Source organism: Triticum urartu, chromosome 3A (assembly GCF_056163025.1).
Source record: "Triticum urartu cultivar PI428250 chromosome 3A, HENAU_Tu73, whole genome shotgun sequence".
NCBI classification, from domain to species: domain Eukaryota; kingdom Viridiplantae; phylum Streptophyta; class Magnoliopsida; order Poales; family Poaceae; genus Triticum; species Triticum urartu.
The window spans coordinates 230,388,697-230,410,443 of NC_141875.1; the positions used below are offsets into that span (position 1 = coordinate 230,388,697).

Sequence of the window (21,747 nt, forward strand, 5' to 3'; positions counted from 1 at the left end):
GCATAAAGAAGTGGCGAAAATGGGCTACATTGGGATGGACTCCGACGAAGTTTTCGCAGAGATGTGCGAAAACTGCCATGGTCAGAACAGCATTGGGGGTGAAATCAAGGAGGTGGAACCCGTAGGTGTTCATAATGTCGCAGAAGAACTCAGAGAAGGGCGGGCAGAGCCCGCAGTAGAAGAACAAGGCGAAGAAAGGATATCCGTTTAGAGCCGTCTTCCAGGCGGCGGCTGGAAGTACCTTCGTGCGCGGATGCGCTTGCGTCTCCGTCGACTAGAAGAGGTAGTAGTTCTCCCTCAGCTCCCTCGCGGCGAGCTTGGGGGGGAAGACTGCCCGCTCCTTTTGCAGCCCCGCAAGCCGCTGCGCCTCGGTCGACTTCACAACCTTCCCCTTGTCGGCTCTTGGAGCCATGGCGGAAGTGGTGGAGGAGGTCGACGGCGTTGGTGGTGCTGGTGGCGATGGGGGGCGGAGCGCTGCACTCTTTCGGCTTTGGGAAGATGAGGGAGTGGCGGAGATTTCCGAGATTGAAGCAGGAACCGGCGAATGGGCGAACTACCCCTATTTCCCCTGCTTATAAAGAGGGAGGGGGCGGACGTTCCACATTTACGAATAAAGAAACCACCCACGATCTCTCCCACGACGCTGCATTCAACGCGTGCCGTTCGGGGAGGGCGCGGTGGATACGGGGAGAGATACGGCGTAACCCAGGCCGCGCGTGCCCGTGCCCTGTTTTGGGCCTGGCCCAATAGCGCTCGGCACCGTGTATGGCCCAGGCCCGGGGGCTCCTGTCGGTGTACTAGAGTAGGGGTACCCTAGTATCCCGAACTTGTGCACGGGCAGTCGCAGCATCCCGCGGCAAGGCTTGCCGGGTGACCGCCAAGGTCCTCCGTGGTTCCTTTGGAGCCATTCAAGAACAAAGTATCCAAGCCCAGGAGACAAGACCCCGGCAAGAGGAGCTTGCCGGGAAGGCCAACCAAGGCAAGGCGCTTAAGGAGACAAGACCCTGGCAAGAGGAGCTTGCCGGGAAGGCCACCCAAGGCATCTCAAGGAACTTGCCGCGACGCGCCACGCGTCCCGACAAGGCCCGGTGAGCGACAAGCTCCCGGACGCGACAAGACAACGACCGTGGCAAGGCGCTTGCCGCGGCAAGCCACCACTTTGTGCCCGCGCTCCAGCACATCCACCAATGTGTCGCTCTGGGACCCTTCCAGGCGTACGTGGCGGGAGGCTGTGCAGCCAGCGGCGCGCGGTGGCAAGCGGCGCTGACAACATTGCCATCGTGGCAAGCGGTGGCGTCCCTGACGGTCCCTTTTGCATTATTTAGGCGACGCAGACGGGCATTTAATGCCCTTGTCCCCTGCCGTCAGGGTTAGGTATGATACACTGTAGCAGGTAGCTGTACCTACCGCAGCACCTTTCCATTTTTACCCTTGTCTACGTTGCCACCTGTCGGTGACCCCTTGAGCATACAAAAGGAGGCCCACGCGCAACGTAGAGGGGGGAGGGGAGAAGAGAACATTCACGCTCGGTCTCGTTAGCTGCTGGATGGTACTGTAGCACTCCGCGCTCCCGAGCAAGAACTCAATACAAACCACAAAGCAGGAGTAGGGTTTTACGCATCCGTGCGGCCCGAACCTGGGTAAACTGCTCGTGTGCTTCGCCTCGATCCGCTCTTCGTGCGACCCTCGCCCCTGCCGAACCGAAAGGGACTCGGTCCGCCAGTCCCATAGGTGTTCGTGGATTAGTCCCCCGACAGCTAGTTCAAGGATCAACAGCAAAATGACCCTGGTTTTTTCTACAAGGTCAAATATGAGGAGGAAGATAGGGTTGTCAATATATTCTGGGTTGATGGAGTAGCACGTAGGGTGTATGCTGAGGCTTATCATGATTGTGTCTCTTTTGAGACAACATACATGACAAACATGTATAACATGCCATTTGCGCCATTCATTGGTATCAATCGCCATGGACAGTCGATCATGTTGGGGTGTGGGTTTGTTAGGAAAAAGTTGGAAACAAGCTTCGATTGGTTGTTTGGGGCATTTCTTGAAGCAATGAATGGTCAAGAACCTGACAACATCATAACTGACCAAGATATTGCAATGGCTGAATCAATTAAGAACATTTTCCCTACAAGTGTGCATCGGCGATGTCGTTGGCACATCATGAAAAAAGCTCATGAGAAGCTTGGGTCAATGTTGGGCAGGAACCCTGGATTGTCAAAGGATTTCAAAAAATGTATAGACTTTAGCTTCACACCAGAAGAATTTGAGGCAAATTGGGCTGCTCTAATGATGAAATATCAGGCTGCTATTGGCACACACTTGGACAAACTCTACGAGTACCGTGCAACATGGGTGCCATGCTACTTCAAGCACCGGTTCTTCCCATTCCTGCAATCGACATAGAGAAGCGAGGGGTTCAATGCCGTCCTGAAGCGATATGTGAACCCACATGGCTCTATCCTAAACTTTGTGAAGCAGTATGAGAACATTCAAACACATGTGCTTGTCCGGGAGGGTGCACAAGATTATAAGACAGAGCACTTGCAACCTAACTTGTGGTCATCTTTTCCCATTGAGAAGCAGGCGTATAGAACATACACTAGAGACTTGTACAACAAAGTTTCGTAATGTGTTTGAAATGATTGGGAGGTACAATGTATGCCCCTGGGGTGCACATTTATATGAGCTTGAACCTAATCAGGAATGGGTTGCTAAATATGGGGATAGGAACTACTTTGTGTCAGTTGAAAGTGATGTAGGCAACTCCACTTGTGAGTGCTGCAAGATGGACATAGATGGTATCCTCTGCTGCCATATCTTGAAGGTATTTACCCACCATGGAGTGGAGGAAATACCAGCACAATACATTCTTTGGAGGTGGACTCCCCTAGCAGTTCCTGATGCGCCCCCTGCTGTCCAAGAACAAGCAGATAAAATGCTCCCTTTGTTAAAGAGGCAAATGCGACATACGAACCTGCATATGGATTTTGTAAGATTGGCCAAAGTTGCATGTGAATCTGATGTTGTTGCAGAAGTTCTGAACAAGCATATGCGTGCAGCTCAGACAGAACTTGCGCGCCTAAAATTGACCGAGAAAAAGAAACCTCTAGCGTCTACGCGTGCCAGACGCACTCATCCTGAAACAACAACTACTTCTCCTCCTCAACCACCATCGTTTTCGGTGAGTGCACCTGCTCCAGCTCGTAGTGGGAATGCGCAAATAACTACTGGTGCTCCTCTGCCGCCGCCAGAGGGTGCTGGAGGCTTAGGTGCTCCTGTTCCACTGCAGCCTGACACCCCTGGTGGTTCTGCACCTGCTCCACCTATTCCAAGGGACCCATCAAAATCCAACACGAAAGGGAGAGCGAAGTCTAAACGAATTGAATAAACGCTAGAACTGCACCCCAAAAGGAAGAACAAATGTAGTTTCTGTGGTTATTTTGACCACAATGCAGCGAGCTGCGAGGCAAGGTTGGTGCGAATGCTAAAAAAGGAAGCGAAAAAATGGGAGCCAAATGAGGATGGAGTGAAAATTAATCTGAAATTTTTCTGTCATTGTTCAATGAGAAAGCTCATGAAAACTATATTGACAAATTGGGCAATTTAGAACTGATTTGTGGTGTGGTTGATACTTGGTGTGGATTTTTTATTGTCCTTGATGCAACCATATATAGGTTTCTTTCCCTTACTTAAGGAAGTAGTAGTTGGGTACATTTGCGCAAAACAGAGGCACTATTTTCTAGCATTTCTGTAACTACTTGCATGCTCTTCTTAAATTAGTTATCTAGTTTCAAACTATTTATTGCCTTCCATCTTTGGCCAAGTTCATGACCTATGTTCGCCATAGGTACTTGCTATTCAAAATAGCAAAATTCAGTGAAACAATGCAAAAAAGGAAGGTGTGGTGAACATACCTACGATAGTTCTTGGATTTCCTTCCAAGGAGATTTGTTGTGAATATCTGAGACCCAGATGCTCGTCAGCTGCTTCCTGATATTTGGAATATCACTTGGTTCGTATTTTGGAACAGCCCTAGCAACCCATTTATTAGTGTTCGTTGATACGTCTCCAACATACCTATAATTTTTTATTGTTCCATGATGTTATATTATCAATCTTGGATGTTTATAATTATTTTATAGTCATTTTATATCATTTTTTGGTACTAACCTATTGACATAGTGCCAAGTGCCAGTTGCTATTTTTTCCATGTTTTTTATATCATAGGAAATCAATATCAGACGGAGTCCAAATGCCGCGAAACTTTACGGAGAATTTTTATGGGACAAAAGGAACACAATGGGCCCGGGTTGCGCCTGGGGGTGCCCCGAGGGAGGCACAACCCACCAGGGTGCGCTAGGAGGCCCAGGCGCGCCGTGGTGGGTTGTGCCCACCTCGGGTGACCCTCGGACCACCTCTTTGGTCTATAAATAACCCAATATTTCTAGAACCCTAGGGGAGTCGACGAAATATTCATCCAACAACCGCAGAGTCTAGAACCACCAGATCCAATCTAGACACCATCTCGGATGGGGTTCACCACCTCCATTGGTGCCTCTCCGATGATGCGTGAGTAGTTCTTTGTGGACCTTCAGGTCCGTAGTTAGTAACTAGATGGCTTCATCTCTCTCTCTTGATTCTCAATACAATGGTCTCTTGGAGATCCATATGATGTAACTCTTTTGCGGTGCGTTTGTTGGGATCGATGAACTTTGAGTTTATGATCAGATATATCTTTTCATATCCATGAAAATATTTGAGTTTCTTTGATCTCTTTTATGCATGATCTCTTATAGCCTCATATTTCTTCTTCGATATTTGGATTTTTTTTGTCCAACTTGATCTATTTATCTTGCAATGGGAAGAGGTGCTTTGTTGTGGGTTCGATCTTACGGTGCTTGATCCCAGTGACCGAAAGGGAATCGACACATATGTATCGTTGCTACTAAGGATAAAACAATGGGATCTATCTCTACATAGATAGATCTTGTCTACATCATGTCATCATTCTTATTGCATTACTCCATTTCTCCATGAACTTAATACACTAGATGCATGTTGGATAGCGGTCGATGTGTGGAGTAATAGTAGTAGATGCAGGCAGGAATCGGTCTACTAATCTTGTACGTGATGCCTATGTAATGATCATTGCCTGGATATCGTCATGAGTATTTGAAGGTCTATCAATTTCCCAACAGTAATTTGTTCACCCACCGTCTGCTATTTTTCTAGAGAGAAGCCACTAGTGAAATATACGACCCCCGGGTCTCTTTCTCATATTATTTGCCTTTGCGATCTACTTTTATTTTCTTTTATTTTCAGATCTATTAATCCAAAAACCCAAAAATAATTTTCTGCACTTTATTTTATTTGCGATCTATTTATTCAATCTATTACAACTTTCTCCCGTCACGCATCAATTTCTGGCACCGTTACCCGAAAGGGATTGACAACCCCTTTAACACGTCGGGTTGTGAGAATTTGTTATCTGTGTGTAGGGGCTGTTTACATTGTGTTGCTTGGTTGTCCTACTGGTTAGATAACCTTGTATTCATATCTGAGGGAAATACCTACCGCCGTTGTGCTGCATCATCCCTTCCTCTTTGGGGAAATACCGACGTAGCTTCAAGCGACATCATTTGTCAGCCCATAAATGCCACATTCAGTGTTGTTTGTAACACACAGAAAAAAGAAAAGCTTGTTTAAGAAATGCACATAAGTAAAAACTGATTTTCAAATAGTTGATATTAGGAAAAGTTGCTTACTCATTGTTTTGCCTCGGGACATCGATGTTTACTAGGGTATACTTATCCAGCACAACACGTGAGTGGCCATAATGATGCTCCCATAAACTACGAACAGTTGCTGCTATCAACCTAGCGTTCTTGTCCAAGACAGGATTATCTAGTATCCTCCAAGAATCAAAGACTCCAAACCTCTTGTCGCTTATGTTCAGATTGAACACCCAATAATGATTCCCTGTTACTGGTTTTGCTGGATCAATGTTCTCTAAGATAGGAACATAATGTGGAGAGAAAAACATTTCCAGAAAAACAATATGAGATGCTGGTAAAATATATGAGGCCATTTGACAAGAAAGTACTCGGAAATCAGAGGGCAACCACTTTTCTTTGTAAAAAGCAACTAGGCAATTTCAGTTGAAGCAAGTAGTTTTGATAAAACTAGGCATCTTGTGATCCTCCGAAAAATAGGCAACATGTGAAATGTGTGCCACACATAGTAGTATCTAGTACTAGCAGTAACCACTTGAAAAAAGGAGGGTACTAGTGTTTTTCAAAAATAATGTAGGCATCGTTTCTAAACTATATGTTGAGCAAAAATAAATTAGGAAAAACTAGTGGTCATACAACTTGGTACACATACGATTACATTGAGTACTTGCGAAAAGGGATACAACTTTTGGTCCTATAAAAGGGACAATCATTGGGAAAAACTGGCTACAATTGAGGCAACTACATGTTTCATAGCAGGCAAGTTGTGGTTTTCCTAAGTTTCATGTTACAAAGTTTTTCCTGAAGCAAGATGCATCGAATAAAAAAAGTTAAGTCTGTGGCTCTCTAAAAAATTGAGGTAGACTTGGCATACTACCAAAAGAACATAAACAACTTGGCAACTAGATTTGAGGCAAGAACTTGCAAGATGATGAGGCAAGTACATGTAATTGATGAGGCAACTAGGGGTTTAGGTAACTCAAACCAAAAAATAGCAGGCAACTTGTAGCTACAACTGAGGCAACTACATGTTTCATAGCAGGCAAGTTGTGGTTTCCCTAAGTTTCATGTTACAAAGGTTTTCCTGAAGTAAGGTGTATCGATTAAAAAAGGTTAAGTTTGTGACTCTCTAAAAATTGAGGTAGACTTGTCATTCTACAAAAAGAACATAAACAACTTGGCAACTAGATTTGAGGCAAGAACTTGCAAGATGATGAGGCATGTACTTGTAATTGATGAGGCAACTAGGGGTTTAGGTAACTCAAACCAAAAAATAGCAGGCAACTTGCAGCTATAATTGAAGCAACTACAAGTTTCATAGCAGGCAAGTTGTGGTTTTCCTAAGTTTCATGTTACAAAGTTTTTCCTGAAGCAAGGTGCATCGAATAAAAAAGGTTAAGTCTATGACACTCTAAAATTTTCAATCACAGTGGGAAGTAAGTAGTTTGAATAAAAAATTTGAGGTAGACTTGTCGTTCTACAAAAAGAAGATAAACAACTTGGCACCTAGATTTGAGGCAAAAACCTACAAGATGGTGAGGCAAGTACTTGCAAATGATGAGGCAAGTAGTGGTTTAGGTAATTACAGGGAAAATGGTAAAGCTGATATACATACAGGGCAAAAATAGTCGCAGCTTGTTAACTTCTATTTGAAGCAAGTAGTCTGAATATAAGAAGATGCAAGTTTTGACAAAATTCCAAGTAATTAGTGTACTCACCATGTCTTTTCGATCCAAGTGGTTTGACTTGTTAAACCTAGTAGGAATCTCTTTTGTATTCCATATCATCTGTTGTAACATGATCTGTAGAAAACAGATAGACAAAATGGAATGAATGATGAAATTTCCATTGGATGTAGTACAATTCACCATCAAAAAGGAAACAAAGGGCAAAAAAGACACTGTAGGGTGCATCTCTTACCGAGAATTTAACTGGCATGATAACCTTCTTTAAGTATGCTAGAAAGTTCTAAATTATAGACTGCAACCCAACTTGGAAAACATGCAAAACCACGAAACCACCAAACTTCATGGACTCCGCGAGCTCCCTCACAGTTACAAAGTATCCATCGAACTCGACGAGTCTTGGGCTGTACAATAAATTTGCACGGGACAATATAAATCATGAAAAAGTAAACTTGCCTATCCTGGAAAAACCAAAGATGAAAATGGTGATGGTACATACCTGATATCGGTATCGGGTGATTCTTGTGCACTGCGCCTTGCATGCAATATAACATATGCATATAAACAGTTGACTTCGCGTTTGCAATAGAATTCCATTTTGTTGTCAATGCTCGTGAAAGGTGATCTCAAAGATGTTGATGGGTTGATGAGCCTCCTCTCAAATTTGTTGGTAATTACCTCCCCTGAATTGCTACTGCTAGAATACTTACCACCTGATCCCACATATGTTTCATTGTTGACTTTCTCCGTTGTACTGAACATAGCACAATTAACAGATTCTTTCCCCCTTTGCTCTGCTTCAGCACACGTTGCCTCTAGTTCCTCGGGATCCCATACATCATCGTTAAGGTTTATTACTTCTCTTATGCTTGCTGTTGTAATATCCTCTATTTGCATGTTAAGAACTTCATGCAAATTGTTGATGTCCTTATCTCCTTCCTCTAGGACAGGTTCCAACTCATCAAAAATCACTCAACAAAACTTGGAGCTGGGTAGTAGTCATTGCACATCCCGGACACCCTTCTACTCTTGAGTTCATTGGCTGGCTCTTCAACTATTCTCTGTGGTGGTATGTGGATGGGAGCATTTGTTGGAGCAAGACACTTGTCTAGAATTTCATTCATATTGGCCATATCAATAGTTTGTTGCTTGCGTGGTACTAGTGGCCAGTTCTCCTTGTTTGCATCACCTTGGAGGTGTGTTGGAGGCAAACTCAGATTAGTCTTCAATAACTTTGCTACTATTCCTACATGTCCTACATCAGTCCCAGCAGGCATCATCTCTTCCATGCTATGCAGCTTGTCCTCTGGCACTGTTTTTTTCACCGGTCATAGCTGAAGTGGCAGGATGGTGATTCCTTGCAGGCAAGTCAACAATAGTATTCGACAAGTTCTGGTTTGGCATTGGCGCTGTTTGTTTCCCAGCCATCATAGGTAAATTGGCAACCTGAGCGGTCTTTGCAGCCAAAATAGCAACACGGCTAGGCAACTTCCCCTCTGGCACTGTTTTTATTCCACCAGTCATGTATGAAGTGGCAGGTTGATGGCTCCTTGTAGGCAACTCAATAGTAGTGTTGGGTAACTTCTCAAAAGGCACTAGTTGTTTTGCATCATTACTTTGCACGGTACCAACCTAAGGACTCTTTGTATGCAACTTAACAATAGGCCTAGGCAACACCTCCACTTGGCCTTGTTGTTTGGTGCCAAAGTCTGGAAAGTGTCAAGGTGTCGGTTCTCATCAAGCAACTTGACTTCTATGGTGGGCAACTTCCCCATTGAACTTACTTGCTTGATATTCTCAGCCAAAGTCAATGGCTGAGATGATTTGGTAATCTTGTCAACATAATTACTGCCAGGTTTGCAGGCTTGCTGAACCTGCTTCTAAACACTGTAAGTTGCCTGACATTTTGCTTGAATTGCCTTCTTAGCCAACATAGTTGCATGTTGAACTTTTTCAGTTTGGCCACTATGTTTGAGTGATATATGGTGTCAGTGCCTTGGGTTCCATCCTTTCTGCAGCTGCAACAGGGTTTGGATTCAGATTGAATGACACTCTCTTTTGCTTCCTTGGTGCAATTGGGGGTAAATCTTTCTTACAAATTTCTTGCGGCAGATTTATTCCATAAATTGCTTCCATGAGTTCATTCTGTATTTTGGGGGGCATAACTCCTCAAGATTGAATTTGATGCATGTTTCTTTTTCCTCCTCGCGAAACAACATCTGATCAAATAATGTGCTCGCATATGACTGAAGTTTCCATCCATTAAACACTTGTGGAACTTCAAATTCCTTTTGAAAGGGGTCCCACTGCTTCTTGAACTCCATCTTGACAATATCTATAAGGGAAAATGTTTCTGCGGCATCTCCTCCTTGCTATTTGCTATCATTCTGCTTGCTCAAGAAATTTTATCCAGAGTCACCATCCCTGCTGCTGCTTGAACTTCCTCCTCCTTCATCTCCATCAGAATTCTTGGTCCTACTGCATCCTCCTGTATTGGCTCCTCCGCCATGGTCCTCGTCATCTCCATTTCCATCATCGTTTTTCTAGCCACTTCCCTTCTCGACTTGGTCCTCGTTATTCTCATCTTCATCACCTTTCTCTGTCTCATCATCTTCAGCTGTCTCGCTTTCCCACGCATCGACCTCGTTTACCTCTTCCTCATCAACTCGGGGGCCACCGTCGTTCCCTCCTTGCACGTTGTCATGATCCTTGCCACTGTCGTCCTTATTTTCTGTTGATTCATGTGACTCCTCACTATCCTTATCGACATCAGCCTCCATAGAATTGTGTGTGACATTGCCTCCATGACTGGTGTTGTGATCATCATCATCTAAACTGTTATCTTCACTGTCATCCCCTGAGTTACCACTGCCTGGTTTTGATGCATTGTCTTCATTGTCGTCCTCATCCTCGCTCTCTTCATATGACTTCAATGACTCCTCATCCTCATTTGAGTTGTGTTCAATCATTCTAGGTGTTGCTCGCTTCCTCCGAGAACTGCAATGTTCACTTGCATATGGGTTATTGTCTATGTTCTTGCTTGAGCCAGGTTGCCCCTTGTCAAGCTTCCCTATGCCCAATACGAGCTTCTCGTTAGCGTGTGACATTTCAGTACACATCTCATGAACCATTCCTGTTATCCTGTTTTGCTTCTGAACACCAAAAACAAAAAAACAAAAATGTGCGTCAGATAGTAAACGCATTGGGATCAAAAGTCCAAAATGCACTGAGAAAACATGTAAAGGACTTTCTTGCTATTGGAACTGACGTAGCTGTCATTACTTTTAGGAAACCTAGCTGCAACGAATTTTGAAACGTGGTCCAAGCTTCCAAACAAACTATCGTTTGCCCACCGTGAAAATTCAGTCTTGATCTATTTTCATTAAAACCAAAAACTTGGCGAAAAATGAATGAACTCCATATAATCAACGTCGTATAGGTCAGAGTAGTGCAGCGGGAAAAAACTGCTAAGAACACAATAGTGAACTGTACTGTGGAAGAAACATATGTTTTGCTTCATTTTTTCATCAAAACTATGTAGTTGCCTATGTTTATAGTATAACTTGCCCTGGATTTCACTTTGGATTTGCCATGTTTTGATGAAAAAAAGAAAGTAGTACGTTATGAAGGTTGCCCTGTTTTGGACTGGAAAAACTAACAGAATGAACTACAGATTTCCCACTATTGTCTACAGATTTCCCACTATTGTCTGCTTGGAAAAGGAAAACTATTACCCCCAACCATATGTTTATTCCACAGGCAAGTTATGTTAGTCCTAATAGTATGACTTGCCTTGACTTGTAAAAATGTGTTTGGCATAATTGTATAAAAACTGATTTTCTTTTTAACATATAAGTTGATTTTTGTAAATTAATGTAAGTTTGGAAAAGAACTTACTTGTAGCTTGCCATACACTCATGGACCCTTCTTGTCTTCCTTAATGACTTTGGTTATTAGATCATCATTCCAAATGGGTGCCCTTGGAAGTGTAGCAGGTATTGCCTCATCTGTAAAAAGTTTTAAATTGCAAAAACTATTAGGATACACATGGCTCTTTCATGTTTGCATTGAAAAAGGAAAAACCATGGAAAAGAAAACATATTAGAAATGAGTTTCCTCATACTTACAACTAGATGGAAAACACAGCAGCAAACAACCTTCTTCTTCTCACCAAAACCCATGAATGCCAATCTTAGTTGATCAATAACAAAGTCGCATATCTTGGTGTCTTTTATAACACTTGTGTGAAGCATAGCAGTGTAACACCTTGGTGAGATGCTCAAGTTTGTGGTTGGGGCAAGGAAGCAGGAGAATGCCACAGCCAACCAAGCATGGAGGAAATTGTCATCGCACGCCCCATTCATCTTCACAATCATTTTACACCATGAAGTCAATGTAGGGGCATTTTTTTACTTGATCTTGAAAATACTATTGAATTCCCTTATGACATTTGGATTCATTTCAAAACATACTCTCCTGTCACTGTTGGGCAAACCCCATGTCCTCCTAACACTTGCTGCATCTACTGGTATTTTGCCTCTATCTGGAATAACAATTTGAGACTTTTCTGGGTCATAGTCTTTCATGATCCACTGGCTGAGAGCATCGGGCATGCCTGTAGCTGTGATATTCAACAAGCCCCCAAAGTCTATGCCTCTGATCAGAGTTTTTTGGTCTTCGACAATATCCTTGTTCAACTTAAAAAGCTTCACATGTGATGACCTGTTCCTAGGACCCTGAAAAATTGACAAACATAAAGTTGTTTCTACTGCAAGCACAAATAAAACATGGGGGATGTATTTTCGAAAGCATAAGTTGCATATACATAAAAACTTATGTGTACCATGTGGCCCAATAGGCTCACACTACTCCCCACTTCACACCAAGTTCTAGCACGCAGGATCACACATGAATTGCTTACTGGTGACACTAGTTTTCTTTACCTTAGAAGTTGAAAAATATCAACGGGCTTCTCTTGATATACATCAACCAATAGTTGGACAAAAGAAAATCGAAACAGTTTTCATGTACTGACACGACTTGCTTATTTGTAAACATTTGATTTGCTTAAAAAACCACTAGCTGCGCACACTTTCCTACTGCACATCAAGTTCTAGCATGCACGGACACACAAAAGTTGCTCACTACCAACACTGATTTTGCCTAAACATACCCTAGAACTTGGCTGCTCTTTTTTGTTTTCTCAACAAATTCCTAGTACAAAAACTTCTGGCACTTTAATGTGTGCTTAAACTTCTGGTACTTTTTTGGTTGCTTAAACATACAATGATTTTATGTGTAATATGTGGAACATGGGAAACAGCATTCCAATTCCTTTTTTCTTAATTGACAAAAAGGGTGCAAGTTATGTATGCATGGAGCACCTAAATTGCCTACCGCCTACACCTACTAAAATGCGATTTTGGGAACATGTTCATGCAGCAACTTAGGTGTGCATGCAGCATGAGTTATCGGGACATGACCACAAAAAAAGTTGCCTCCCACATAGCATACAAAATAAAAGGATTTGAGATGCATGTACTGCATGAGTTGCCTGCTACCTGGTAAAATGGAGGGAACTTATGTGTGAAAAGTAGAACATGAATTCCAACTCCACATTTTGCTCCCATGCACTGTTTGCTAGTCGCTAGTAGCTAAAAAAACACAGCTAAAAATGTTGGTCCGAAAAAAAGAGTTGGTAGTTTATATGGTTGCGGGAGGAGGAGGGTAGGGGGAGGGATACCTCATTTTCAGTCACTTTCCGTCGTTTTTTCTTTGTTTGTTCATCTTGTGTAACATCAGCTTCATTATCACCTCCTACTTGTTCTTCTTCGTTACTTTTAATATCCGCAGGCCGCTTCCCCTGGTTTATGACCAGCTTCCTGCGCTTGCATTTGTAAACATGAGTTGTTGAAACACCTTGCTCCTCTACTGTAGGTGCCTGCAATGAAATCACAAATTTCTTTAACAAAAAATGTAGCAAGAAAAGCAAGTGCTATTTACGTAGCAAAAATCTGAAGGAATACCCCCATCCAGCTTCGAAAGTGGGAGGTGGAACGAAGTCAAGCGGTGAATCTGCTGACTTCTGCTGATCACGCTTTTTACTTGGTTTAGTCATCTTTACCTATAAAAAAGCAGTTTAAAAATGCAGTTACATACCAAAAATATTATCACCATGAAAAAATGTCCGATTATCAACATACAATACAAAGTACAAAAAACTTTCATGCCGAAATGTCTGATTATAAGCATGCAAATTGCCTGATTATTAGGATGAAAATGCATGGTTATCTAGCAATTTGTTGATTATCAACATGAAAAATGTATGATTATCAGCACCCCTATTGTCAGGACCCCGATTCCAAGTCACATCGATCTAGCCGGTAACACCTCATATCACTTTGCGGCCTCACGCACGGTATCCCCATGGGTGTCGCCTTACCATGGCCCGGGACTGTTTGCGCATTTTGGATCACGTATATGATAGTGTCGCTAGCATCCATATGACAGAGAACCCGGGCCAACATGGCTAGTCGTGAACCCAGAGCGGCACCAACCTATGGGGACAGGCATACATGAATCACATCGAGCATGTCGGTCAGCAGCGTGTGAATCCGGGCTGCAGCACTGGGCTAACAGGACTCCGGGAACCCAGGCTGTAGTAGGCTAGGCAGGACTCCGTATGTCACCACGTGACATTTCCCCGAAGGGACAGACACATGAACTAAGTGAAACACATGCCGGCCAGTCATGTGCCCTGTGGAGTAGTGCTGGGCTAGCATGACTCTGGTGAACCGGGCTATAGCGGACTACTATGGCTCATGGAAGCACTAGACTACATTTCCCCATAAGAGAGGCTGCCAAGGATAAACAACTAGATTGTCAGATCCCACACATACCAAGCATTTCAATCATACACACAATATGCTCGATATGTGTAAATACAACATGGCATCACAACATAACTCTACGACTCAAGTATTTATTCATTAGGCTCCGAGGAGCCAAATATTACAAACATGGGTCTCATGACCCAACATACAGAGCATACAAACAACAAGCACATGCGGAAGCTTAACTTGTCTGAGTACAGACATCTACAAATGAAGAAGGCTGAGAAGCCTGACTATCTACCAGATCCTGCCGAGGGCACAAGATCGTAGCTGAGGTATCAAGCTAAACGTCGAAGTCCATGCGAAACTACTAGCGAGACTGAAGTCTCTATGCAAAACATAAATTAAGCAAACGTGAGTACAAAAGTACTCAGCAAGACTTACATCAAAATTAGCTACATATGCATCGGTATCAACAGGGGGGTGGTGGAGTTTAACTGCAGCAAGCCAGCTTTGACTCGGTGGCTATCTTAAACTACGACTTCAAGTAACTCTTTTGAGGTGGCGCACACGAGTCCACATATTCACCATATCAATACACCACTATGGATCCGCTTCCGTCTCCCTACGAGAACGCCATCCATAGCACTCACGCTTATCTTGCGCATTTTAGAGTATCCACTTTCACTTGTCTATGAACTGTTATAGGCAACCCAGAAGTCCCTTACCGTGGATGCGGCTATTAGAATAGTATTATACCTTGTAGGGGTGTACTTCGTCACACATGTTTCCAGCACTTAGCGTCTGCACACGACATGTTCTCGGCAGACTTCAAGCGAAAGCCGACGTGGGTGTAGACCTCGACCTGACTAACCGCACAAGTCTCTAGTCCAGGTTTATCGCATATTCGGGTTCCATCCGCGAGGAGATCCAGCCGGTGTTTCGCTCATAGCCCCAAACGATGTGTGCAGGGTTCCCGAGACACCAAACGGGCACCCGGTACACCATGCCACGGTGTATCTACCGCAACATAGCCCACCCCTAGGGACAGCGCTACGCACGGCCTCTAACACATATTCTATAAACAGCAGAAACTAGTTGCAACTCCTGGACAGAGGACGAGAGGGGTCAGTAAGTCGAGCTGGGTCATATTTCAGGGCCCAATGTGTGGTAGTAGCTGTTCCATGGATCACAAACACAGAACTTAGTTCCAGAGAACAGTTTCAATGAGACAACCCACCATGTACTCCTACATGGCCTCTCACCGCTACCTTTACCAAATCGTGTTCACACACTTAGCTCATACACAGTAGGACATGTTCACAAATTTCCAATTCATCCCCGATGAATCAGACCTGACACAACTCTAAGCAATAGCAAGCATGACAAGCAAACATGAATGAGTAGGCACATCAGGGCTCAAACAACTCCTACTCATGCTAGTGGGTTTCGTCTATTTACCGTGGCAATGACAGGTCATGCAAAGGAAAGGGGTTCAACTACCGCAACATGAAACAGTTGAATCGTTGTTGTCCTAATGCAGTAAAAGAGAGCAGGAGCGAGAGAGTGTGATTGTATCGGAATAAACAAGGGGGTTTTGCTTGCCTGGCACTTCTTAAGATAGTATAGTTCTTCATCAGTGTCATCGAACTCATCGTCGGAACCACCTCTATCGAGAGGGGACAAATACCGGCAAACAAAGAGGAACACAATCAATGCAATGCAACAATTATGATGCATGATAATGTCATGGCAATATGCTGTTGATAGAGCTAATGCAACTAGCAATCATATTAAATGAAGTTGGTTTGAACCAAGGGTTCAAATTCAAACTCCATATGTGCTTACTTAAATGTCAATTATGCAAATTGCCCTGTACAGCAACCCTAGGTTGTCCAAACATGCATGCAAATGCCATAAACAGATTCCTTGAATTTTTCTGATAATTTTTCATATATAATTTATTTCATTCTGAGTTATAGATTATTTTCTATGATTTTTAGAAGTTTAGGCAATTTTCTGGAATTTCCTGTAAAAGAATAAATCCAGTAAATGCTTTATTGCATCAGCAGTGTGTCAGCGTGATGTCAGCTGGTCAACTGGGCGCCTCCAGGTCAAACCTGACCGGTGGGACCCACGTGTCAGAGTCACATCTAATTAACAGTGCCTGTTAGTGCTAAGTAGGTGATTAACTAAACTAATCTAGGGCTAGGCCCACATGTCAGTGGCTCATCTAGTTAACTAAGTTAATTAACACTAATTACCTAACACTAATTAAACAGGGGCATGGGCCCACACGTCAGGACGTAGGGGAGGTCAAACAGGGGTCAAACCCTGCCGGCGTTGAGTCGCCGGCGAGGCCGAGATGGCGGAGGGGCTCGGACTTTGCCCTCCGGCGACCAAATTAGCGGCCGAGACCACCTACAGAGAGCTGGCACTCTCGGGCATCCAACGGGGCAGGTGGGAGGCCGTGGGGTGGATGGAGCTCGCCGGAAGTGAGCTCGCGGCGGCGCCGGAGTTCGGGTGAGTGCGGGGTTGCGCTACGGGGCGCTAGGGGGATGAACTGGCAAGTGCTACGCGCTCCTAGGGGTTCACCGAGCACGGTGACGTGCTTAGGCGCGGCCTGCGGTGGCCCTGGCCACGGCGGTGAAGAACCATGGCGGCGGTGAGCTTTCAGCTCTGGTGGACAGCGGGGCTAGAGGAGGAGAATGACGGTGGGGAGAGAGGGGTTCGGTAGGGGAGCTCACGGCGGGGTCGTCCATGATCTCAGCGTGCTCGGGGATGGCCTGGTGATGACGAATCGGTCGACGACGGCCGTCGGTGCAGAGGGAGAAGATGGTGTCAACGACGGCGCTCCAGGGCGTCCGACGTCATGTGGCTCGGCGGGGAGGACCGGGGCGTCATGGCGGAGCTCAGGGGTGCGTCGAAGGGGCTCGGAGATGGCTGTGGCCGTGGGGGAGCTCATCGGCGGTGACGGCTGCGTTTGGCCGCGCTCGTGGAAGGGACTAGAGGGGGAAAGAGAGAGCAAGAGTGAGGGAGAGGAGTGAAGGGAGGCATCGGGCTTCTCCAGGCGCGGATCAGGTCGAGGGAAGCAAGCAGGAGGTGGCCGGGGATGCACGCGCGCGCGCCACGCTTCCCCTCTGCCTACTGGCAGGAGGAAGAAGACGCCTCTGCCCTCGGTGGGCTGGACCGCTACAGTGGCAGAACAGGTAGGCCGGCCCAGGTAACTCTCTCTCTCTCCTTTTATTTCTGTTTTCTATTTTCTGTCTATTTGTTTTGACTTTATTAAAAATGCTAGAGCATTTTCAAAAATCGTGAGACTTCTTATGGCCACTGTTTGGATTATTTCCAACAGCAAACATTTTAGTTCATGAATATTTGGACATTTAGAATAATATATAAAATTTAAATGCCCAAATGCAAATAAGGTATGATTTAATTCAGAGCCCAAATATGTCATGGAAAAATGTGCATCACCTCTGGTACTGTTTACAGCATTTTCCATAAATGATGAACATTTTTGAAAGCCATTTGGATTTAATGAAAATATTTTAGGTGAACCTAGTGAATTCCTTTGATGCTAGGGGTTTAGGCAATCCCCATTTCAGATTTCCATGAAAGTTAAACATGATGCAGGCAGGATGCAAACACTAGGCAGCACCAGAAGCTAGGGATGTGACAACTCGCCCCTACTAAACAAGAATCTCGTCCCGAGATTCAAGTCGTGAGGTAAGAAGACAAAGGGACACAAGCTAATACAATCTTCACGATCCAAGTTGCACTTGATATGAACGTTGATTCGATCACCATCATTGTCTTGATGTCTTGCCCTAAGAACTCCAACTAACATGACAACGAGAGGGAAAAGAAACTCTAGAAGGATCGATCTTCTCAAGATCGAGCAGCTCAGGATTAACCCACGGAATGAGACATAGATACATCTCACGAGCTGAGACGCAAATCACACCTTAGGAGTGATGGAAAGAGGTAGATGACAAGGTTTTACTGGGTAGGCAAAAATCTCACGCTGAAGAGGGTGGGGCAAAATCTCAAGATAGTGATGAAATAATTGCCATGATATCATAATGGGGCCCCTTAGGGGAGGTGACTCATAGAATTTTCCTTTAAGTGGCAAAAAGAATTACTTTTGATATCTAGATCATTGAAACTCTTTATACCAGCCTAAGGCAATCACAATCGATCGTTTGGCGGAGTTCAAAGGAATGACATATCCGGATCCGAATGGATGATGTGGACTACCTTGTTGAAGACAACGCAATGGATGACTTTTGCTTATCACCGGAAATGGATGGAACCCATGACAGGACCACTTTTGAATATGATCCTGGACAGCAACTGCTGAGAAGGGCATCCCATGGAAAATTGGCATGATGGGGTGCAAGCTGGGAACAAAATGCAAATGTTGGGAATGTTCCAACCATCATATCTTCCTGAGATTCAGATCTGGTTGGTGTCAGGATATTCCAGACTCATCAAGTCTAGAAAGAAAAATGAAGGTTTGCAACACAAATCAACGAGATTATGTTGGGAGATTCTCGAGGAATGAACTACGATAGTAAGCTCCAAAACATGAGCCGATTCTGCTACAAGCATGTGAACACGCTGTCCTAGACAAGCATGGCCACATGGTAGTCTTACAACGAAACACTACCGAGTTCCGGAGGGAACCGTCAACGAGGATATCAAAGTCCTTGCGTAAGTCTAGCTCCTAAGAAGAAACTTCTTCTCCTTGAACAAACCAATCAGTGGCTTGGTGTGCTAGGAACACATATGGAGTGGAGGTAATTAATCTACCAAACCATAGAATACTTCGCACATATGCATGACTAATTTGGGATGATTCCAAGGGAAACAAAACAAACCTTTCTCAAATTCGTGGCGGCAACTTACACCTAGTGCACGTGACCTTGGAGAAAGTCACTTCTTTCATCCAAGCATAAGCTTCATGAACGGAACACAAAGGCATTGCTTACAAGGTTTTCAACACTAGGTTGATGTTCAACATGAATCATGGGGGAGACAAAATGCTGCTGATGGGCTCAACAGCAACTCATCGGAATTTCCATATCACTGGACTTCCACCATCATGTGAACACAGTGATAGCATTGGTCAGACCAAAAGATGTAATGGTGTATGCTCGAGGAATCAACCACGAGTAAGAAAACATTACGAATATCATTGGTTCTAACTTGATTTGACGATAGCCCATACTCAAATCAAGGTTTGGACAAGATAATAGGTTCAACAACTGATCACGGGGATCAGTCGATGAAGATATCATCTATCTTCAACACACACACACACACACACAAGGATATCCCTTGGCATGAACTAAGTCAGACAAGCTTCCATCTTCCAACTCTCCAAGTTGTTGTTTAGCTTAACCAACTAGCTCGGGGGTATCCAACACAGATTCTTGGAGAAAGGATGGTTTAGAGAAAAACCAACATGATCACGAACTCAACATAGCGGTCAGGTGACAACCTGGTAGTACTTCCGGGAAGATATTCGGAACATCACGAAACACCGATATGTTACTAAGCTTGAGAACAATCTTCCTTTTCAGAGCAAGATGAAATGATCAAATAATCAAGGGATTGAATAATCCTAACTCATTGATCAAAGAGTGCACCAGAAATAAGGACTACGTAGCACGATCAATCTTAGGATGATGATTTAATAATCAACACTCTAAAAAATGAGAATATTGTCCATTTACTACAAAGCAACCAGTTGCTCGGAGTATTGATTTCACACATCACAATTCACTTGTTGGAATTCCGGTTACAACAACATGGGACTGAGGAATGAACAATGATGGCAAGAAGTATCACTAAATCAAGAATTCATAAGAAATGGTGCAATTCTCATGACAATCCTGACATAAAGGGGGTAATACTCCGAGGTAGAACAGAACAAAAGCTGGATTGGCATTTGATCTGCGGAATACAACTACTTTAACCCAATCCTAGAAATGGACGAGGTACTGGAGTTTGTTTCTCCTATTCATTCCGGAATAGAATGGCTTGACGGACCACAAGAATAATAGGCATCGATGAACACGAATGCACAACTATTCCTGACTATCAATTGATAGGCTAGGGTCGGAATACAGCTGAGGAGGGTCAACTCAAGGAACATATAACTTTCTGAGTTGTGGATGCATAGGTTAGTATGTCGAACCAAGTTGAACATGTTTCTTCCGGATAAGTCATGCAGAGGGGCAGGACTGGCAGAGTCACAATTATGAATGGAGAACTCCTCAAGAGTACTCTGATTGTGATTCTTTGGTTCAAATAACTTCTGCCTTAATGGTTCATGGTATTTGGAAGAAGGAAATTCCATAGACCTTGAGGACTGTCGCAAGGTTTCTAATATCCTAAAGGAACGAGCAACACTATCTACACGAATTAAGTAGAGGGAATCTGGAGTTCAAGAACCCAGGAAAGAATACCTACTAACTAATAACATCACGAGATGCTTTCGAGAATGGTGGCCAGAATCATCACACCGGGAACAAAACATGGGTAGATTACTGGGTGACTCCCTAAAACACCTAGGGTCATAATAATAGCTCCAACATATATGTCGAGGTAGTAGAGTACCTCAACAGACCGTTAGTGTGCTTAATCTGGCTCAAAAGGACAACGGAAACGGAAGAAAGGATTTGCAAATGCATCAGACTAGTTAGAGACCTGGGATGACTCGGACGGCATAACGGCTGTAAATGCTCGAAATGATTTGAGACATCATGCAAAATGGTGGCATAACCACTCAACAACACAATATCAAGGTTCCGAGATCAACTGTCAACACACAGAAGATAGTAGGAACTGAACTGGGGCTTGAACTCAACAATCCTAGGCAACTACGGTTTAGCAACACGTCATCCTGAGAGATAGAAGAGAAGCCTAGTTCTTAACCCCCGCAGAAAAGAAGAGGGTGACTCAGATCAGAAGGCATAGGGTATAAGATGTAAAAAGTGAAGGAAATATGCCCTAGAGGCAATAATAAAGTTATTATTTATTTCCTTATATCATGATAAATGTTTATTATTCATGCTAGAATTGTATTAACCGGAAACATAATACATGTGTGAATACATAGACAAACTTGGTGTCACTAGTATGCCTCTACTTGACTAGCTCGTTAATCAAAGATGGTTATGTTTCCTAACCATGAACAAAGTGTTGTTATTTGATTAACGAGGTCACATCATTAGTTGAATGATCTGATTGACATGACCCATTCCATTAGCTTAGCACCCGATCGTTTTGTATGTTGCTATTGCTTTCTTCATGACATATACATGTTCCTATGACTATGAGATTATGCAACTCCCGTTTGCCGGAGGAACACTTTGGGTGCTACCAAACGTCATAACGTAACTGGGTGATTATAAAGGAGCATTACAGGTGTTTCCAAAGGTAGGTGTTGGGTTGGCGTATTTCGAGATTAGGATTTGTCAC

General features: G+C 43.9%; 1 protein-coding gene across 1 annotated transcript in view; it reads right to left on the bottom strand.

Moving 5' to 3' along the window:
• Positions 1–11,832: 11,832 nt before the first annotated feature.
• LOC147979301 (uncharacterized) overlaps positions 11,833–21,747 on the bottom strand; it is a 36,936-nt gene continuing 27,021 nt past the window's right edge. The window contains exons 3-4 of the mRNA XM_087515140.1: positions 13,167–13,364; positions 11,833–12,159 (exon numbers count right to left, since the gene is read on the bottom strand). Of these exons, the coding sequence (XP_087371266.1) occupies positions 11,833–12,159; positions 13,167–13,364 (525 nt within the window). The remainder of the gene's footprint in view (positions 12,160–13,166; positions 13,365–21,747) is intronic.